At 39.9% G+C, this 18143-nt stretch overlaps 1 protein-coding gene and 1 pseudogene across 4 annotated transcripts in view; both read left to right on the top strand.

Annotated features, from left to right (window-relative positions):
- Positions 1-16493, top strand: part of WIPF3 (WAS/WASL interacting protein family member 3) — a 112079-nt gene extending 95586 nt beyond the window's left edge. For 2 of the 4 annotated variants that reach the window (XM_063609708.1, XM_063609706.1), the window contains exons 8-10: positions 3741-3817; positions 5027-5079; positions 13918-16493. In XM_063609708.1, the coding sequence (XP_063465778.1) occupies positions 3741-3817; positions 5027-5079; positions 13918-13927 (140 nt within the window). In that variant the 3' untranslated portion in view covers positions 13928-16493. The other 2 variants (XM_055293547.2, XM_055293542.2) reach the window with 2 other exon arrangements.
- LOC129490929 (uncharacterized) lies at positions 11926-12022 on the top strand (annotated as a pseudogene).
- Positions 16494-18143: the final 1650 nt, after the last annotated feature.

Below are 18143 nucleotides of genomic sequence, written 5' to 3'. Positions count from 1 at the left end.
TTGAGGAAGGAGTGATGGAGGCTCTCGTACCAACCAGAACGATGACAGCAACAGTGGGGGATGAGAGGAAAGGCCAGATACGCAGTCTCTAAGGTTTAAACCTAGAAGATACTAGAATGATCATTTCCAATCACACTTGTCATTTCCTTCACTTAGAGAAGTGAGAACAAGAAAGGCCCTTTGAGGTCAGCCAGCCCAACTCCTTCCTGTACAGCTAGAGAAGCCAAGCAGAAGTAAAGTGGCCTGCCCTGTTTACAGCTGGTGGCAAAGCTGGGGCTAGAGTCCAGGTTCTCTGCCCCCAGGGTCCAGCGCTCCTTGCACCACGTTGCACTGTCTCACCACGTTGTACTGTCTCTATGATGCCAGGGCAGCCCATAGCTTAGACGGTGTTGGCCCAGAGCTGACAGTTAGATTTGCTTCAAAGCCCCCTCCCAGGCTCACAGGAATTGCAGCCCAGGGCTGGTGATTATTCTGGGAGGGAATTGCAGCCCAGGGCTGGTGGTTATTCTGGGTGGTTATGAATGGGAGGGAAGAGGAGCCATCTGTGGACAGGAGACGGAAGCAGTGTCCACTCAACCTGCTCCTAAGTGCAGTAGGTGCTTGAGATTGAGGAGAGAGGTAAACAATATTTCTCCTGATGAGTTACAGTATCCCAAGTGTGAAAACCCCTGATTTGGTGAATCTGCAAAGCCCTTCTGTGGGAAGGGAGCCCATGTGAAGGAGTACTTCCGCAGAATGGCTCTGCTTTTGAATTCTGAGATTCTGGTGGCATCTTATAAGGGAAAATCCCTTTAAGGGAATATTTGGATTAAAAGCACTCCAACAAACCCTAAGTCCTGGCCACTCAACTTCTAGCAGCAGTGATTTTTTTTTTTTTTTTTTACAAGACAGACTTTGCCTTTCTGTTTTAGGGAGAAACTGATTCCCCTTTAACCTCTTCGATATTGTTTCTTGTCATATTTATGAAAACCAGTGGGAAGAGCCAGGTGCGATGGCTCATGCCTATAATCCCAACACTTTGAGAGGGTGAGGTGGGCGGATCACTTGAGCTCAGGAGTTTGAGACCATCCTGGCCAACACGGCAAAACCCCATGTTTCTATTTTAATGTTTCTATTTTTCTATTTGAAACCCCATTTTTTACTACCAAAAATATAAAAAATTAGCCAGGTCTGGTGGTGTGCACCTGTAGTCCTAGCTACTCAGGAGGCTGAGGTGACAGGATTGCTTGAGCCTGGGAGGCAGAGGTTGCAGTAAGCTGAGATCATGCCACTGCACTCCAGAGCAAGACCCTGTCTCAAAAAAAAAAGAAAAAAAACAAAAAAGAAAAGAAAAGAAAGAAAACCAGTGGGAATTGCTAACCTATGGTGAAGCCTATTTTATTGCCTAGTGGTTCCCAAACAGGGGAAATTTTGCCTCCCAGGAGACATTTGGCAATGTCTGGAGTCATTTTTGGGTTGTTACAAGTGGCCATGAGCAGGGGGCCAGGGTGTGCTACTGGCATCTAGTGCGTAGAGACCGGGGAAGCTCTTAAACATCCTGCAACACACAGGACCGCCCCCACAATAGAGAATTATACAGCCCAAATGTCAATAGAGCCAAGATTGCAGACCCCTGGCCTAGAAGGTCTTTCTGTAGTGGACAGGAATTTCTTAAACCTAAGAACAGTCATTTCCAAGGCTGTCCTCTCACATGCAATTAGACAAGGGGCTGTATATTAGTGTTTTCTTCTTTTTTTTTTTTTTACTTTTTGCTCAATTAATAAACTAGCTAAAAATCTAGCAGTTACTATATATTTTGCTCTAAAATATCTTTATTCCAGAACAAGTCCACTCATTAAAAAGTTTTAATGAAAATTACAGTGCCCATTTGATTAATGTGTTATAAGTTTTAGAGACCCTTCTACATGATAGTCCAACTTAAAAAATTGTACCTTAACTTAAAAGGTTTTTATAGTACTTATATATTATATATGTTGTAGAAAAGTTGAAAAAAATGTTTCTTAAGAGAGTTTTTTGGCCAGGCATGGTGGCTCACACCTATACTCCCAGCACTTTGGGAGGCCAAGGTGGGAGGATCACTTGAGCCCAGGAGTTCGAGATAAGCCTGGCCAACATGGCGAAACCTTGTCTCTACTAAAAATATCAAAAAAATTAGCCAGGAATGGTGGCAAGCACCTGTAGTCCTAGCTACTCAGGAGGCTGAGGAATCAGAATGGCTTGAACCTGGGAGGCGGAGGTTGCAGTGAGTTGAGATAGCACCACTGCACTCCAGCCTGTGGCAAGACTCTGTCTCAAAACAAAAAAAAAAAAAGAGTTGTTTTTTTTTTAACGGTGATTCTACCACTTAGAAGGAAACATTTCAGAATATTATGTATTTCTCAATGAATTTTTAAAATAGTTCAGATCATTCTATTTATACAAATTCATTTCTCCAAAATGAGTCTTTGTAAATATTCAGTTTCTTGTAGGGTACAGTAGCGCATGCCTGCAATCCCAGAACTTTGGGAGGCAAAGGTGGGAGGATCACTCGAGTCCGGGAGTTTGAGACCAGCCTGAGAAACATAGTGAGACCCTGTCTCTACAAAAAATTTTAAAAGTTAGCTGAGTGTGGCGATGCACACCTGTGATCCCAACTACTCAAGAGGCTGAGGTGGAACGATCACTTGAGTCCGGAAGGTTGAGGCTGCAGTGAGTCATGATCATATCACTGCATTCCAGCCTGGGAGACAGAGGGAGACCTTGTCTCAAAAATAAAATGAAAAATAAAATGAAAAATAAAACAATAAAAAAACAGGTGCTTAGTACTCCATCATGTAATACTGAACCCTACATTACCTAAAAACCTATGTTGAACACAGGTCATTAATTGTTCACTATTATAAATAATCTATAATGAACATTCATGCTTTTCATGTTGCTTTTTAAATAGCACAGCAATCTGGATTGTTCTGGAGACTTTGGGATATGATTATTTAATGCCTAGTTCATGACAGAAACAGAATAGTTAGGTGTCCTACCAGTGCAGCAGAGGAAACACCATTTGGAATAACCAATTGAAGGGAGAGTTCTGGAACACCTGGGAATGGGGATTTAAACTTGGGTAGACCAACCAAAACATGTATCTGTATATATACAGATGTATGTATGGAAATACCAAAAAGAAAAAAAAAATCGAAGAGATAAACACCAAGCTTTTAGCCATGGTGACTCTGGGATAGAAAATTGGGATTGGGGGAGGAACAAGAAGAGGAACTTTGAGGTTTTTTTCCATTATCTTCTTTATTCTTTGAATTCTTAACTATAAGAATATATTCGTATGTAACTTGTGTAATACTTAAGCACAATACACTTGACAGAATGATTTGGTTCCTCATGGATGGGAGGCCTGATTTGTCAGCAGTTACTCATCTTTTACTTTTTTAGCCAGCCCTAGTATTGCTGGGCACATTGTGAATAATGGATGAGCATCCCTGGAGATGGCATATTTTGGTAAAGAAGTTCTAACGTGCATTTAGATGATGGGCCTTAATAATTTGTTCTCTTCTCAGTGTATTAGACATGACTCTTCTGCATCCATGGTCTTTGACATAGAAGTTGGGAGTGGTGGAAACAGACAGTCTAGGGCCAGGATCCTGAAGGTTTCATTGCTTTAAGTGCTGGTTTAGAGAAAGTTTCTCTGTGAAACATGCACATCCGGTCCCTGGGCCAATAGACAATGAGATTGTTCTTTTTTCCTTCAGGCCGTACACCTGGTCCCTGGCTCCAAGCGGAGGCAGTCGGGCAGAGCTCTGATGACATCAAAGGCAGAAATTCTCAGGTAACACAAGCTTCATGTCTCTGAATGTAAAACCAGGAATTCTCCTCAGAGGGCACAGAAATGGTAAGGGTATGCTTTCTCCTTAACAGCTTTATATTTTTCCTCACACTCCTTTTCCTCAGGGAAAGCCATTTGGTGGACCTTTTTTCAAGCCAGAATGAAACACTCAACATTTCAAAATCTGAAGTGTGACAAAAGGGGGCTTCCCTGGAATCACCACTACATATAGAAGCAAGTTTAGCAACTCTGACATTCTGCAACAGTCATGCCAATCACTTTCCATTCTTCCTTGGTTATGATGGCCTGTGAGAAAAACTGAGTAACATGTATAAAACATAATTCAGTATTCTCTCTCATCTATAGAATACATGGTTTCTTTTAGCACACTTGGAGATTTTTTTTTCCCCCACCAATGTTATAATTGATTTTGGCCAAATTTAGTCACAATTCAAGTACTAGTACCTACAAGAAATGAACAGAACTAGAAGGGAAGCCAGACAGCTGCTTTTGTGATAAGACAGTCCTTGAAGAAACACCTTTAGTCTCACCCAGGGCATCTTGAACAGAAGTATTTCCTAACCTGGACACAATGTTTCCCTGCACGTGACAGGGTCTCATCTCTAAAAGCCCTTTGTTTCTTTGAAAACATGTATTCAGTCGAACAATAGTCTCCCCATTTCTGAATAGTATGTGACAGACTACAGAGTCGCTTGCAGTTAAACCAGGCAATTCTGCAACTGTGTGGAACATCAAGGAAAGTGACCTGAGAAGTAAGAGGCTAGGTTCCTGGAAGCTAGGATGAGTTCCTCAGAGGAAAAAGTACATCCCCTAGCAGATAAGCATCCCCCTTTTCTAACCACAGCTGATGCAAGAATTGCAGTAATGATTCTTAGATGATCACAGGTTCAAAACTGTGTGTATGATTGTAGTTAAGGAAGAAGTATATATACATAGGAAAAAAGACAGGAAGAGTATACACAATATTGTTAACAGGTAGAGAGAATTCTGAGAAGATGGCAGAGGAGAAAGCACCAGGAATCTGTGGACAACAATTGCATTGGCAGAATCTGTCTGATGTAATTTGTCTGATGTATTTTGGAACTCTGGGATTCATTAAAGGCTTGCAACTTCCAGGGGGAAGCTTGGACAGTAAATTGTGCTCTTAGTACAATAGTAACTACTCATCCTCCACCTCCCACCCCATGGCAGGCAACTGGGCACGTGTTCCTGGAGCAGCTTGCACACAGCTTGCAGGAGCCAAGGTGGGCACAAAAAAAAAAAAAACCCTGTCCTCCAGATACTGGGGAATCTGTTCTCTGATTGCTTATTGCTGCTTCTGATCACAGAGGTACAAATAAAGAGATGGGCAGCCACTGTTGCACCTCCTGTTATTGTAAATTCCTTTTCCTTTGGCTGAAGTGGCCTCCTGGGGATTTCAAGGGCTGGTGGCCATTTTGTTCCTCCTGTCCTTTTTTTTTTTTTTTTCCCCATTTAGGAGCCAAACATTAAAGACGAACATTCAAGGGCTACTACATATATGATGAAAATTAGAAAGTGACCACATATGCCCAGGGAAAGGCACAGGCTCAGAAAAGACCAACAAGACCTTAAGATTACACCTTAGGCTGATTCTTAGCACAGAAACAGCCTACAACAATCAAAAAAATAAAATGAACAAAAACAATAAGAAAAACCAGCAAACCCTGGGGGAGAGAGAGAATTGATATCTAGAGTTACCACATTATTAGATTAAAATGTAGAGTTTTCAGCAACAACAAAAAATCACATCATACAAAGAAACAAGAGAGTATGGCCCATTCAAAGGAAAAAAAAAAAAAAAACAAATCAATAGAGACTGCTCTTAAAAAATACCTGATGGGACATCTACTAGACAAAGACTTTAAAACAACTGTCTTAAAGGTGCTCAAAGAACTGAAGGAAAATGTGGAGAAAGTCAAGAAAATGATGTATGAACAAAATGGAAGTATCAATAAAGAGGAAAAAACAAATTCTGGAGCTGAAAAATATAACAAATGAAATGAAAAATTTACTAGAGGGAACAAAAGGCAGACATGAGCAGGCAGATGAAAGAATCAACAAACTTGAAGATAGGACAACTGAAATTATTGAGTCAGAAGAACAGAAAGAAAAAAAATTAAAAGTGAACAAAGCCTAAGAGACCTGCGGGAGACCATCAGGAAGACTAATGTGCTTATTGTGGGAGTTCTAGAAGGAGAAAGGAAAGAGAAAGGGTAAAAAAGACTCTCTGAAGAAACAATAGCTCAAAACTCCCCAAATTTGATGAAAGGCATGAATATAAACATCCAAGATGCTCAGTAAAGTAAGATGAACTAAAAAACCACACCAAAGAAACACTATAATCAAATTTTCAAAAGGCAAAGAGAAAATCTTGAAAGCAGCAAGAGAGAAGTGACTCATCATATTCAAGCGATCCTCAGTAAGATTATCAGTAAATTTATCATCTGAACTTTGAAGGCCAGAAGGTAGGGAGCCCATATATTCCAAGTGCTAAAAGAAAAAAACTGTCAAGCAGTAATTTTGTATCTGGCAAAACCATTCTTAAAAAGTGAGGGAGAAATTAAGATATTCACAGATAAACAAAAGCTGAGGGAGTTTGTTACCACTAGACCTGCCCTGCAAGAATACCCAAGGGAGTCCTAAAGGGTCAAATGAAAGGACACGAGACAGTAACTTGAAGCTATAGGAAGAAACAATGACCTCACTAAAGGTAACTATATGGCCAATTATAAAAGCTAATATTATTGTAACAACAGTTTGTAATTATACTTTTTGTTTTCTACATGATTTAAAAGACAAAACATTTTTAAATTTTTTAGTTTAAAAGCTAGTGTTACTGTAACTTTTGTTTGTAACTATATACTTAGGGTTATATATAATTTAAGAGACTAGTATATTTAAAAGACATTAATTTGTTTTGGGGCACACAATATATAAAGATGTGATTTGTTCATATCAACAACTAAAAGGAGTGGTGATGGAGCAGTAAAAAAGCAGATATTTTCTATGTTATTGAATCTAAACTACTATAAAATCATAGTGTTATAACTTTAGGATGTTAAGTGTAATTCCTATGGGCTATGGCCTGAATGTTTGTGTCCCTCAAAATTCATATACCAAAACCTAATCCCTAATGTGACAGTATTAAAAGGTTGGGCCTTTGGGGAGGTGATAAATCATGAGGGCAGAGCCCTCACGAATGAGATTAGTTCCCTTATAAAATAGGCTTAAGGGAGCTTGTTCATCCCTTTCACCATGTGAAGATGCAGTTTGAAGGCACCACGTATGAAGCAGACAGCGAGCCCTCACAAGACACCATATCTGCTGGTGCCTTGATCTTGGACTTCCCAGCCTCTACAATTTTAAGAAATAAATTTCCGCTGATTTCATAAATTACTTAGTGAAAGATACTTTGTTATAGCAGCCCGAAAAGACTAAGACACCATGGTAACCACACAGAAAATAGCTATAGAATATATACAAAAGGAAATGAGAAACAAATTTAAACATTTCACTACAAAAAAAGTCAACTAAACAGAAAAGAAAGGGTATGAGGTACAAAAAAGCTATATAGAAAACAAGTAGCAAAATGACAGAGTAAATCCCTCCTTGTCAGTAATTGCTTCAAATGTAAATGGATTAAACTTTCCAATCAAAAGACAGAGATTGGCAGAATGGAGTTTTAAAAATCTGATCCAACAGTACGCTGTTTACAAGAGACTCAGTTTAGCCATAAAGACAAATCGGTTGAAAGTGAAAGGATGGAAAGAGATATTCCTACTGTGAGCAAAAGAGAGCAGGGGTGGCTCTACTAACATCAGGCAAAATAGACATTAAATCAAAGAGTTTACAAGAAACAAAAAGGACATTATATGTTAATACAAGGTTCAATAGAGCAAGAAGACATAACAATTACAGATATTAGTTCACCTAATAACAGACCATAAAAATGCATGAAGCAAAAATGACAGAATTAAAGTGAGAAATAGACCTATAATAATAGCTGAAGAATCAAATATCCTACTCCCAATAATGGATGAAACAACCAGACAGGAGATAAGGAAGGAAATAGAGAACACAAAAAAGCTGTATATAACAGACATATACAGTACACTCTACCCAACAGCAGCAGTATATACATTCTTCCTAAATGCACATGAGACATTTTCCAGGAGAGACCATTTGTTAGGCTGCAAATTAAGTGTCTTAAATGATTTTAAAAGATAGATATCAGGCCAGGCACGGTGGTTCACGCCTGTAATTCCAGCACTTTGAGAGGCCTAGGCAGGTGGATCACCTGAGGTCAGGAGTTCCAGATCAGCCTGGAACATGGTGAAAACCTATCTCTACTAAAATACAAAAAATACCCAGGCATGGTGGTGGGCACCTGTAGTCCCAGCTACTTGGGAGGCTGAGGTGGGAGAATCGCTTCAACCCAGGAGGCAGAGGTTGCAGTGAGCCGAGACCGTGCCATTGCACTCTAGCCTGGGCAATAAGAGTGAAACTCCATCTCAAAAAAAAAAAAAAAAAAAAAGATAGATATCAGACAAAATATCTTTCCTAACACAGTGGAATAAAATTATAAATCTAGAACAGAAGTAAAACTGGAAAATGCACAAATTTGTAGAAATTAAACACTACACTCTTAAACAACCAATGGATCAAAGAATAAATCAGAAAGGAAACTATTAAACACTTGGAGATTAATTAAAATGAACATACAACATACCAAAATTTATGGAACACTGAAAGCAGTGCTAAGAGTGAGATTTATAGCTATAAATTGTTACATTAAAAAACAAGAAAGTTATCAAATCAGCAACCTAATTTTACAATGTAAAGAGCTAGAAAAAGAAGAACTAAACCTAAAGCTAGCAAGAAGGAAGGAAATGAAGAAAATTAGAACAGAGATCAATGAAATAGAGAATAGAAAAACAATACAGAAAATTAACAAAACCAAAAGTTGGTTATTGAAAAGATTAACAAAACTGACAAACCTTTAGTTAGATAGACTAAGGAAAAAATAGAGAAGACTCAAATTGTTAAAATCAGAAATGAAAGTGGATACATTACTACTAATCCAACTGAAATAAAAAGGATTACCTAGATGAAATGGGCACATTTCTAAAAACACAAAACCTACCAAGATGAAATCACAATAAAATAGAAAATCTGGCTGGGCATGGTGGCTCACACATGTAATCACAGTTCTTTGGGAGGTTAAGGTGGGAGAATTGCTTGAGGCCAGGAGTCTGAGCCAGCCTAGGCAACATAGCGAACCCTGTCTCTACAAAAAAATTTTAAAATTAGCTAGACATGGTAGTGCGTGGCTGTAGTCTAGCTACTTGGGAGACTGAGGTGAGAAGATTGCTAGAGTCCAGGAGTTTGAGGCTGCAGTGAGCTATGGATTGCACCACTGCACTACAGCCTGGGTGACAGAGTGAGACCCTGTCTCAAAAAAAAAAGAAAAAGAAGATAGAGAGTAGAAAGATGGTTACAAACTAGTGGAGGAGTGGAGTTGGGGATGTTTAATTGGTATAAAAACTAGTTACAAAGAATAAATAAGACCTACTGTTTGATAGCACAACAGGGTGACTATAGTCAATAATAATTTAACTGTGCAGTTTAACTCAAAGAGTATAATTGGATTGTCTGTAACCCAAAGATAAATGCTTGAGGGGATGGATACCCCATTTTCCTTGATGTGATGATCACTCATTGTATACCTGTATCAAAACATCTCATGTACCCTATAAATATATACACCTACTATATACCCACAAAAAAAAAGAAATAGAAAATCTGAATAGATTTATAACTAGTAAGGACATTTAACCATTAATCAAATATCTCCCAAAAAAGAAGAGCTCTGGACTTCATGGCTTCACTGGTGAATTCTGCCAAACGTTCAAAGAACTAACCCAGTCCCTCTAAAACCTTTCCAAAAAATTGAAAAGGAGGGAACACTTTTTATCTATTCTGAGACTGGCATTATCCTGATACCAAAGCCAGACAAAGACATGACAAGAAAACTATAGACCAATATCCCTTATAAACATTGATGAAGAAATTCTCAACAAAATACTAGCAAATCAAATCCAGTAGTATATTAAAAGGATTATATACCATGACCAAGTAGGATTTATTCCTGCATGGCAAAGATTATTCAATATATAAAAATCAGTTAATGCAATATATTGCATTAATAGGATGAAGGGAAAAAAACACATGATCATCTCAATTGATGCAGAAAACGCATTTGACAAAATTGAACACCTTTTCATGATAAAAAAAAAACATTCTCAATAAACTAGGAATAGAAGGAAACTCCCTTAACATAATAAAAGCCATATATGAAAAATCTACAGTGAACATGCTCAATGGTGAAAGACTTGAAAGCTTTTGCTTTAAGATCAGGAACAAGGCAAGGATGCCTGCTTTCATTGCTTCTATTCAACATAGTACTGGAAGTCTATCCAGAGCAGTTGGGCAAGAAAAAGAAATAAAAGGCATCCAAATTGGAAAGCAAGAAGTAAAATTATCTCTGTTTGCAGATGGTATGTTGTTATATGTAGAAAACCCTAAAGATTCCACCAAAAAAAAGCTGTTAGAAATAATTCAGCAAAGTAGCAGGATACAAAGTCAACACACAAAAATACGGTTGTATTTCTACACACTAACAATGAGCAATCTGTAACGAAAATTACAGAAACAATTCCATTTATGATAGCATAGAGAAGAATGAAATACTTAGCAGTTAACCAAGCAGGTGAAAGACTTGTATAATGAAAACTATAAAACATGGCTGAAATAAATAAGACATAAATAAATGCAAACACATCCCATGTTCATGGGTTAGAAGACAATATTGTTAAGATGTCAATACTACCCAAAGCAATCTGCAGATTCAGTGTAAGCCCTACCAAAATCTCAATGACATTTTCTTCAGAAATAGAAAAACCCAGAATCCTAAAAGAAGAATCCTGAAATTCATATGGAATCTCAAGGAACTCCTTGAGATAGCCACAACAATCTTGAAAAAGAAGAATAAATCTAGGGGACTCACACTTCCTATTTCAAAACTATAATAATCAAAACAGTGTGGTACTGGTATAAAGACAGACGTATAGACCAATGGGATAGAATAAAAAGCAGTAAATAAATAGAATAAAAAGAAATAAACTGTTGCATATATGGTCAAATGATTTTAACAAAGCAAGACCATTCAATAGGGAAATTTCAACAAATGATGCTAGGAACACTGGATATCCCCACGTAGAAGAATGAAGTTGGACCCCTACTAATGCCATATACAAAAATTAACTCAAAATGAATTGAAGACCTAAATGTAGGACCCGAAACTGTAAAACTCTTAGGAGAAAACACAGGGCAAAAGCTTCATGACACTGGATTTGACAATGATTTCTTGGATATGACACTAAAGGCACAGGCAACAGAAGAAAAAATAAGCAAACTGGACTTGGTGAAAATCTTTAAAATTTGCATATCAAAGACAATATAAAAAAGAAAAGGCAACCCACAGAATGGGAGGAGTTATTTTCATATCGTATATCTGATAAGAGATTAATATGCATAATATATAGAGAACTTATAAAACTCAACAAGAAAACAAATAACCTAATTTAAAAATGAGCAATGGACTTGAATAGACATTTCTCCAAAGAAGATAAACAAATGGCCAATGAGCATAGGAAAAGTTGCTGAGCATCACTAATCATTAGAGAACTACAAATCAAAATTACAATGAGATACCACCTCATACACATCAAGATGGCTGCTATCAAAACAAAACAAAATAACAAGTGGTGGCAAAGATGTGGAGAAAATGGAACCCTTATGCACTGTTGGTGAGAATGTGAAATGGTACAGCTGCTGTGGAAAACAGTATGGCAGTTCCTCAAAAAAATAAAAACAATTACCATATGATCTGGCGCTTCCACTTCTGGGTATGTACCCAAAAGAATCTAAAGCAGAGCCTGGAAGAGATATTTGTACACCCATGTTCATAGCAGCATTATTTACAATAGCTAAAATGTAGAAGCAGCTTGATCCTTTTGTAGTTCATGAGTGTGACGATTGGGTATTCATGTGCATGTGTGAACCCTCTGAACCTTGTTACAACCTTGGCACATTACTCGTCTGACCTGAACTTGGAAAAATAAAATAAAATAAATAAAATGTAGAAGCAACTCAAGTATCATAGATAGATGAATGGATAAACAAAATGTGATACACACATGTACAGTGGAATATTATCCAGCTTAAAAAGTAGGAAGTTCTAAAATATGCTTCAATATGGATGAACTTTGAGAACATTATTCTAAGTGAAATAAGCCACTCACAAAAGACAAACACTATATATGCGTCCATTTACCTAAGTACTTACGGTAGTAGAGGCAGCAAGTAGACTGGTGCTTGCCAGAGATTAGAGGGAAAAAGAAAATTGAGAGGTATTGTTTAATGGGTACAGAGTTTCAGTTTTACAAGATGAAAAGAGTTAAACAAAAGTGGGTACTGATGATTGGTTGCAAAACATTATGAATGTATTTAATACCCCTAAACTATACACTTAAAAATGATTACTAGTCAGCTGGGTGTGGTGGCTCATGCCTGTAATCCCAGCACTTTGGGAGGCCAAGGCAGTCGGATCACCTAAGGTTGGGAGTTCGAGACCAGCCTGACCAACATGGAGAAACCCCATCTCTACTAAAAATACAAAATTAGCCAGGCATGGTGGCGCACATCTGTAATCCCAGCTACCCGGGAGGCTGCGGCAGGAGAAGTGCTTGAACTCATGGACGGAGGTTGCGGTGAGCCGAGATCACACCATTGCACTCCAGCCTGGGAAACAAGAGTGAAACTCCGTCTCAAAAAAAAAAAAAAAAAAAAAAAAAAAGTTACTAGTGTAAATTTTATGTTATTTATATTTTACCACAATAAAAATGGAGAAAAAATGTTAATAGGCATTCACTCTAGAAGACTATGGCTGATTTATACTTTCTTCTTTTTGCGTTTATGCAATTTCCAAGTTTTCTACAATGATTATATTATTCCTGTGACCAGGAAAATATAGTAACAATCATAATCATGTTCCTTCATATTCGTGTGGCTCTTTACATTTTTCAGTTAGCTTGCATGTGTCATATCATCTAATCCTTTTAATAACCCTGTGGTGGAAGCTGGAGAGATACCTTTAATGCCATTTTTATAAAAGAGAAAACTGTTCTAGAAATTTGAAGAACTTGCCCATGTCACAATGCCCAGACCTTCTGACCTCTTGTCCAGTGCTTCTTCTGTAATGCCTCACTGCTTTTCCTGGCATGTTAGAATCTCCAGGGACAAGTATCCTGCTCACTACCAACGTGTCAGACACTGTGCAGGATCTGGTCCCCAGCCTCACGGCAGGCATGCACCCAGATCACCTGAGTCTGGTGGTTTTGATCTCCGCCTGCAAGTCCAGTCAGGTGGATTGTAGTCTCCTTTGGGCATTCCACAGTCAAGAAGATCTTTGTGTCTCACTGGATACCATCTTAATTCATTTTCACTGCAGTGAGACACAAAACAATCACCCAGAGAAATCACTGGGTTCTAGACATTGCAAACAATACCCCAGGGACTGCTCTTTTTTATGGATAGAGTGGTCAGTGCATGGGGTGAGAGCCCTGGGCTGGAAGTCTGAATGCCTAAATCTGTTTCTTGCTTTTCCACTGCCTTAACTTGGGATCTCCAGCACGTTTTTTTGATTTCTTTGAGCTTCCTGTCAAGTGAATTGCTGATGATCGGTTCTATAAATGTTTATAAGACAGTATTAGGTCCTCACATACATATCATCAACTTTTTACATATCCCATTTCATCTGGTTTCCACCCACAGCCCCTTGGGTAAAAATCAGCTCTTTGCATAGGCATCTCCCCAAACTTGACAGCCTTGCATGAATGAGAAGCTTCGGGGCCCAGCGTGTTTGGGGGGTGGAAGAGGAGGGCTTTCGTGTGCAAGAGTCTTCTAACTCCACCTGGTAATGTTCTGTTATGTTTCCACAGTTATCTCTAAAGACTCTTCGGTGAGAAGACAGATGAAGCCAAGGTCCTGGGGTTCCAGGTTGCAGAACAACATGTCAGACCCCACCCACCCCATGCTCAAGCTGTAATTCAGTTGGCATACAGGCTTGGAATTGAGAATTTATTTATTGTAAATATGTGGTTTGCACAGGCTTTAAAGCAGTATTTTAATTGACTTTTATTTCAGTAATATTTTTTAAAACACCCCTCATTTTTCCATTTTTTACATTGCATCTTGGCATTTGTCTGTCAGCACAGATAGAGCCCTGTCCCTCCACCTAGTGCCCACTCCATGACTGTGAATATGCTTGCAGGCTGGCCCTTCCTAGATTCTGAACCGTTTGTAGAGAGTCCTTAGTTTGCAGGTAGCCCCAAAGTTATAAATATCCACGACGGCTTCTTCTTGGCATAATTTCATATTCTCATCACACTAACTGCAAAATCAAACCAAATAATGCCTTATCAATGATGCAGCTCAGAGGAAGTAGTGTGTCCCCCACACCCAGACAGTGCCGTGCAGCCTCCAGGGAACGAGATGCCATGTCTCGCTTCCATTTTGCAGTACAGGGATTTTTTTTTTTTGCTGCCTAATGTAAATATATCACAAAGTAAAGGCAAGAGTGGGCTTGGCCCTCCGATGCCAACCACAGGGCCCCTTTTGTAACTGAATAATCCTCCAAGTAGCCAATGCTCCTACTGTTTACAGTGTCCCTAGTGCCCAAGTCTCTGTCACTTTCCTCCTGTTCCCTCCAAGTTCCCAGTCCCATCCCAGTAGCCAGCTTTATCAGATTTTGGTATTTTTTCCCTGCAGATTAAAAACATATACAACTCATCATTATGCTAAACTATCAATTGTATCTCAGAGGTCTCCCCTTCTGCCCTTGCTTCAAGTGTGGACTTCCATGGAAAATATGACATGAAAAAGTGTAGAACGAAACATCGTGTGAAATACCTGCCACAAATACCTGGTGCCTCACCGCCCCCATCTTAGGATCCTTGGAGCCACCTGTCAGGCAAAACCTAGCTCCCTTCTGAGCTAAAGGAGAACCTTGCCTGACAGCCCCACATTCATTCCCTTGTGGTGGGCACCTGTCTGTGGGAAGACGTGTGCAAGCTCAGCCACTCTGAATATGGAAAAGGTCAGGCCGGGCTGGGCCTGTTCTTCACTCCCTCTTCTTGATCCTGCAGGGAGTGGAAGTGTGTTTTTGCTTGCTGCCTGACCCCTGATGTTCCCCATCTTTGGTCGGGGAAGACTGTGACAGAGGAAGGAGAAAAAAATAGAAGGAAACAGACTGATCCCTGGGCTGTGCTCAAAATAGCTGCCCTTTAAAGGAAATCAGGCAGGGAGGGGAGGGAAACCAGCGAAAAAGAAATTTGCTTTGCAACAATCCACGCACACATTCACCCTTGAAGTGTATCGTGTCCAGACCAAGCCATCCAGAAAGGTAGCCGGTCAGGAGGGTGTGGGCAAACATGACTGCATCTGCCTCACTGTTGTCTGGAGTAAAGACCCAGGTGGCGTCCTGCAGCAGTGCTGTGCTTTCTCATTCCAGATGGAAGCAAGTGAGCCAGGGTCAAATTCCCTTCTCTGGGGGAATGAATCAAGCCCAAACTGTAACAGCTAAGTAAGTAGAAAAGAAGTTTTTGCAGGTCATCAGCTCTGGGCATAACTAATTTGTTTTATTGGTTCTGGAAGATTTCCAAAAAGCCAGAATTTATTATTATAACAGTGTCCACTTCACTGCCCTCACAGTTGTGTAAAATAATTATAAAAGTTTTAATGATCCTGATTAAGAAGACCCTAGACAAAGGCAATTCCACCTTCAGAGTAGACTGCCTGCCCTAATGAGGTGTTTAGACATTGGTGTCCCCTATGGCTGGGATGGAAATTAAAATAACACTATTAAGGACAGAGCGGGCCAGGAGCAGTGGCTCATGCATGTAATCCCAGCATGGGAGGCTGAGGTGGGTGGATTACTTGAGGTTAGGAGTTCAAGACCAGCCTGGCCAACATGGTGAAACCCTGTCTACTCAAATACAAAAAACTAGCCAGGCGTGGTGGCTCACAACTGTAATCCCAGCAACGTGGGAGGCTCAGGCACAAGAATTGCTTGAACCCTGGAGGCGGAGGTTGCAGTGAGCTGAGATGGCGCCACTGCACTCCAGACTGGGCAACAGAGCGAGACTCTAACTCAAAACAAAAAAAAAAAAAAAAAAAAAAGGACAGCGGGGAGGAAGGAGCAGAAACCAAAAATGGCAATTAGGGAGAAATCTCAGGAATGTGGCATCCCATCTCCCCTTGAGACCTATCATTGAATTCACAGCCCTTCGAGCTCATGCTGGTGCACTGAGTTCCTTGGGTGCTGTAAAGGTTTAACCCCTTGACTGTAAACTCACACTTAGAGACATCTGAGTCACACAGTCCCCGCCATTGTCACATATTCTCATTGACACTGCAGTCTGTGACTCCTCCAATGTTTCCCATGTATTTTATTTTTATTGATGTCTCCTTCTGCAGATTCATTTCTTTGTACTTAATAAACTTTAGTAAGTGGAAATGCTTCCAGTCGTTTCCTTGTTAAAACCCATCAATGGTCACCAGTATCAATCTAAACCAAACATTTTTAAGGATCAGGAGAAGTTGAAGTTCTAAGAATGACAGAAAAAAAATAGATATTTACATGGATACAGTGCTTGCTGTAACATACTGTGTTGGAAACAGGGCCTTTCTTTCTTGAGCTAAGTAGCCTAATTGGTATTTGGAAAAAACAAGCAAGAAAAAAAAAATTTCTCAGGTGCATTTTTTAAAAAGTAGATAACACTATATTTATTCAGTTTGATTAACACAGAATGGGCAGTGTATTGCTTATAAATTCTGCTAAATTGTGTTGAAATAGAACAACCTTCCCTCTACGTGCACTTAGTCCCCACTCCCAACTCAGCAAACCTCTCAAAAAAGCCTCCTGTAGGAACAGAATCATCTTGAATCCCCCCGTAGTGTTTTAAGGTGAACCTTTGGGAGCAGGGTTCAGGGGAGGTGAGATTTATCTGCTAGGCAAGCTATCTCAGAGCTAGTGCTCAGAAGGCAAACCAGGATCTGAATCTCCGTTTTGCCTCTTACAAGTTGCCTCTTAAAATCTGTGCCTCAGCTTCCTCATTTGTCAAAAGGGGACATAAATATGTACCTGAGTGTGTATTGGTGAAGATTCAGTGATGTAATACCCAAGGGCAAGCCCTCAACCCTTGGATCACAACGGAACCAGTGATGCATACCCTGCACCCCGGGGAGCAGCCAGTTTGCTGATTCCATGCTTGGGCACAAACAGGGCTCTGCTGGCTGCATCCCAGGCACTTCAGTATTTGCTGAGCTGCTCAGACTACACTTTACTAACTCTGCTGCTGGATAACAATGAGAGAGCAGTCATTAAAATTCATACATGTTCCTGAAATAAATCTCATCTAGAAACTAATTTCAAAGCTGGTTACTACACACTTTGCATCAGAATTAGTTAAGGGGCTGTTTTATTGCTCTCTTATTAGTGGAGGTACAGATTAGCTCTTTCATGGCCAAAAGGGCCAGTCTGAATGGGGAAGAAAAAGTAAGGGCTGAAGATAATCTACAAAGTGGATGATGAACTTCAAAGTCACATTGAGTGTGGCAGTGGTGAATAGCTAGAAGTGTAAGCACCTTTTACGGAGTTAAGTGTGGGAGACGTGGTTCCTAGAGAGGGAGCAAGTTAATGGGAAGGGCCGTGGACTCCAGAAGCAAGTTCCAAATTCTCAGACGGTGCCCCGGAAGGCTTCAGCATCCTTCATCCACCCATTCTGTTATGGGTTGAATTTGTCCCCACAAAATCCGTATGTTGAAGTCCTAACCCCCAGTACCTCAGAATGTGACCTTATTTAGAAATAGGCCTATTGCAGATATTGTTAGTTAAGATGAGGTCATACTGGATCAGGGTGGGCCCCTGATGCAATATGACTGGTGTCCTTATAAAATGAAGAAATTGGACACAGACATAGACACAGGGAGAACACCACATGAAGATGAAGGCAGAGATAATCAGGATGCTGCTTCTATGGGCCCCAAAGTGCTGAAGATTGCCAGCAAGCCACCAGAAGGTGGGCAAGAGACATGAAACACATTCTCTCTCACAGCCCTCAGAAGGAACCAACCCTGCAGATGCCTTATTCCTGGGACGTCTGGG

This window comes from Symphalangus syndactylus, chromosome 9 (genome assembly GCF_028878055.3).
Source record: "Symphalangus syndactylus isolate Jambi chromosome 9, NHGRI_mSymSyn1-v2.1_pri, whole genome shotgun sequence".
Taxonomy (NCBI): domain Eukaryota; kingdom Metazoa; phylum Chordata; class Mammalia; order Primates; family Hylobatidae; genus Symphalangus; species Symphalangus syndactylus.
Note: the sequence above shows the minus strand (reverse complement) of the source record. Positions and strands in the feature narration are given on the sequence as shown.